Source organism: Piliocolobus tephrosceles, unplaced genomic scaffold, assembly GCF_002776525.5.
Source record: "Piliocolobus tephrosceles isolate RC106 unplaced genomic scaffold, ASM277652v3 unscaffolded_40940, whole genome shotgun sequence".
NCBI classification, from domain to species: domain Eukaryota; kingdom Metazoa; phylum Chordata; class Mammalia; order Primates; family Cercopithecidae; genus Piliocolobus; species Piliocolobus tephrosceles.
In genome coordinates, this window is record NW_022325355.1 from 1 (window position 1) to 4,054 (window position 4,054).

A 4,054-nucleotide genomic window follows, 5' to 3' on the forward strand; every position below is an offset into this window, starting at 1 on the left:
GTTTTCTGTGTGGCAGCACTGTGCGCCAGGCCTGGGGACCCGGGCAGGGGAGACTAGCTGGGCAGAAGTCATATGGGGACCCTGTGGGACACAAACTGTTCTGAGAAATCCACTAACGGAACCAAACTCCCAGTCTCTGAGTTCCTGGGCCAGAAGAGAGCTGCCCTTGGCTAGAGCCCCCTTCTGTCCACCAGTCTGCATCCTGTACAGACACCCTTGGGGACAGGTGCTCACTGCTTCCACCCACAACAGCTGGGGTCATAAGCAAGGCCCTCCTCATTGCTGGGCTGGAGTTTGCCACTTGCAGCCTCTACCCCACGGCTGCCCAGAACCCCACTCTGACAGCACCTGTAGATGTCCTGCCATGAGCATCGAGCCTGCCATGAGGCTGCCATGTGACCAGCCACTGTCCCCGGACTCCTAGTCACAGTGAGTCCCGCACCAAAACAAGGATATCCGCTATGGGCCCTGCCAGCTCTGAATGCCCAGGTCTCTGCATAGTCAGCCCCTAGGACTCTAAGCCTAGCCCACAGCCATCACAGGAATGGCCAGGGCTTGCAGCTGCTGTGTGTGCCACCTGCTGCTGGGGCTGTTCACAGAGGGACTGGAGAAAGGATGCAGTGGAGCATGCTCAGTGCCAGCTTTGTGGGCCGCGCACCCTGGATTCCGCCCTGAGCTGGGCCTCTGCAGGAGCCCAGTTAGGACTAAGAGAGAGCCAGGCGGTGGTGCTGTAGAACATTACATCCCCCAGCCCTGTCAGCCCAGACCCAGACCCCACGGGGCAGTCTCGCTTGGAGAGTGAGAGGAAGAAGAAACATGCTGACCTGGCTTGTTCCTACTCCCTGGGATTGGCGTCAGTGGAGCAGGCTCCCTCCAGGGGCCTGGTCTGGCCTCCTCCCTCATGGCAAGTCCCAGAGGGGTGCTGAGGGTGGGCAGGCAGCCGGCTGATAGCCTGAGACGCTGGCCCTGGGCCTGAGGACAGGGAACAAGGGCCCATTGTCTGGGCTTCCTCCCGCCAGGCACTGCGGGACTGGACCAGCCTGTCCAGCTCCCAGAGGGCAGCCTCCCCTGGCTCTGTGCCAGGCTACGGGGGGGTGGGGGGGGGGGGGGGGGAGGCCCTGGTGGGCAGCTTGGTGATGCGTGGTGCACGGCTGTACTGACACACACACTTGGCTGCCCAGGCCCCTCTCCCCAAGGCCCTGAGGTGGACAGGAGGGGCTCCGGTTCACCATGGTGACACTGCCCTCCCATGGGACTACGAGCTCTGGAAGTCCTCGGAGAAGATCTGCCGACAGCTCATCTACCACCTCACCCCTCACTCGAAGCAGCAGCAAGTGTCCAGCCTCCGCCAGAGGAAGACCCAGAGCTGGTAAGGGGAGCCCAGCCACTGCCCCCATCACTGCTGCTCTAAGGTCCCTTCTCAGGCTGCACTCTCACCAAGAGGCTGGTGCTGAAATCCCACCTGGTGAGGCCCTCACCTGGTCCGCATGAGGGCCCTACCCTGGAAGTCAGCCTGACCTGTGGCAGCAGATGCTTCCCAAGCCAAGCTGCACCCTCTGAGTGACTCATTTGCCATTTCCCATGGGATGGTCCTGCCTCCTGCCATTCACACGTCCCTCAATCCCTGGCCTCTTACAAGACCTGGACACCCCAGCCCTCCACCCAACAGCTGAGGTGACCTCAGAAGGCATCTTCAGCCAAGACTTCCCAACAGGTTGTGGGGGAGGCAGATTCTGGATAGTGATTCTCATTTTAGAGGGAAGGAAACTGAGGTTCAGAGAAGTGGCATGCCTAAGGCCACACTCTACCCTGATTTTCCTGTACCTTGTTGGGAATTCTTTGCCACTGTCAGGCTGCCTAAAGCTGAGGCCTCCGTGGCTGCCCAATACCTCCCTCTGCCATGGGTCCCTCTTAGACACTCCACCCTGGAGTGACTTCATCCATGGAGCTTCACACACAGGCTCAGCCCAGAGCTGGCCACAGGCACCCAGGCCCAAGGGCCTGAACTGCTGCCGGGAGCTTACCTTAGCAGGCCTCCCCTGTCTGCCCTTCACCTCCCCTGTCTGCCCTCCCACCTTGGGCCTAACAGGCCACGCTGAGCTTGGACCACACAAGGTTGTTCCCTACCATGGCAGGTGGGGGTCCTGAGGGTGTGCTTACTGCTGTCAGTCCCCCAAAAGGCCTGTCCACCTAGTTGGCTCTGTTCAGATAACTGGGGAGAGACCTAGAAGGTTAGTGGGGGCGGGGGGGCGGTCCTTCTCAGTCCCTGAACTTCCCTTCTGAGAAAACACAGGGAGCCCTCCCCCAGGGCAGGTCCCCAGCCTGCACACCCAGGACCTCCCCTCCCACTACCCTGGGCCTATCCCTCTCTAGCCCTGGTGCCCTGTACAGCCTAATAGCCATCCCTTTGTAGAAGAATTTCTCCCTACCCTAAAAGAATTGACCTCAGAAGTGGCACAGGGAAAAAAACATGTGGGCTCAAGAGTCAGAGCATCTCAGTTTGGGGACCTGGTTCCCCACCTAGTGGTGTGTGGCCATGGAAGAGTTACTTCACCTATCTGAAAAATAAGTGAGATGTCAATGTAACAAGTGTGGAGATGCTGGACACACAGTGAGATTTCAAATAATAGTTCATGAAGATAGAGCTTTACTGTGTGTGTATTTAATTCTCACAACAACCACGTCCCATTTTCACTAAAGGGGAAACAGAGGCTCTGAGCATTGCCCATGGCCACCCACTTAGAAAGTGACAGTTTGGGCCAGGCTTGGTGTCTCACGCCTGTAATCCCACCACTTTGGGAGGCTGAGGCGGTCGGATCACCTGAGGTCAGGAGTTCGAGACCAGCCTGACAAACATGGAGAAACCCCGTCTCTACTAAAAATACAAAATTAGCCAGGCATGGTGGTGCATGCCTGTAATCCCAGCTACTCAGGAGGCTGAGGCAAGAGACTTGTTTCAACCCAGGAGGCAGAGGTTGCAGTGAACCGAGATCGCACCATTGCGCTTCAGCCTGGGCAACAAGAGTAAAACTGTCTCAAAAAAAAAAAAAAAGAAAGAAAAGAAAAGAAAGAAAGAAAGTGACAGTTTGAACCTGGCTTTGCCAGACCACAGGCCTGGGCTTTTCCTGACAGGTAACTGTCTGTGGTCACTGGGGGCACTGCCTGGTTGCCTAGTCCATCCCTGCCTGCCACCCTCCCATAGCCTCAAGAGCAGCCTCCAGAAGACTCCACTGGCAGAGGAAACTGTGGATCTCTCAGGCATCCCGCTGTCGGTACGGGACGTGCAGCACATCACACACTACGTGAGCAGCCACGGTGCTGTGCTGGCGGTGCTGGACCTGAGCTTCACAGGGCTGAGTGATGAGCTGCTGCACCTGCTGCTGCCCAGCCAGTGGGCGCTGCCCCGCCTCACCCAGCTCCTGCTCAACGGCAACCGGCTGACGCGGGCTGCTGCCCGCAAGCTCACCGACGCCATCAAGGACACCACCAAGTTCCCTGCACTGGCCTGGGTAGACCTGGGCAACAACGTGGATGTGGCTTCCCTGCCCCAGCCCCTGCTGGTCGGCCTGCGCCGGCGGCTGAGCCAGCGCACCTCACTCCCCACCATCTACGAGGGCCTGGACCTTGAGTCTGAGGGCGGTGCGGCCGGAACCACCACCCCTGCCTCCACCTGGGACTCCACAGCTGCTGGGCTGGGACCCGAGCCCCAGGTCTGCTGCGCCAGGTGACCCACCACCCACCTGGCTCATTGCTACTGACTTGTGATGCTCTCAAGCACATTGTAGTGGGCCATGAAGGTTGAGGAGGACTCACAGGCCCCCAGAGATCCAGTGCAAATGCTCAGCCTGAGATTAAGGGGACAGAAGGAGAATGGACTCATAGGAGGCCAGGCCAGCTCCAGCTAGAGGCTCAGCCTTCCCTCAGTGGGAGGAGCCCCAACACCCATAGTGTGGACTCCACAATAAAGAGTGACACCCACCTCTGCTTTTCTGAATCACCGACCTCAGGGTCACTGAGCAACAGCCCTGCTGCTGGGGTGGGGAGAAAGGGTGGC

At 58.9% G+C, this 4,054-nt stretch overlaps 1 protein-coding gene across 2 annotated transcripts; it reads left to right on the top strand.

Annotated features, from left to right (window-relative positions):
• Positions 1-250: 250 nt before the first annotated feature.
• On the top strand, positions 251-3,980 carry LOC113223348 (leucine-rich repeat-containing protein 75B-like). Of its 2 annotated transcripts, none has more exons than XM_026452812.2 (3): positions 251-904; positions 1,182-1,369; positions 3,203-3,980. In XM_026452812.2, exons 1-3 carry the CDS (start codon positions 902-904, stop codon positions 3,726-3,728), a joined length of 717 nt encoding a protein of 238 aa, XP_026308597.1. In that variant the 5' UTR covers positions 251-901; the 3' UTR covers positions 3,729-3,980. The 2 variants fall into 2 exon arrangements, with proteins under 2 accessions (XP_026308597.1, XP_026308596.1); XM_026452811.2 differs by having other exon boundaries at positions 251-429; positions 3,133-3,980.
• The last annotated feature ends 74 nt before the right edge of the window (positions 3,981-4,054 follow it).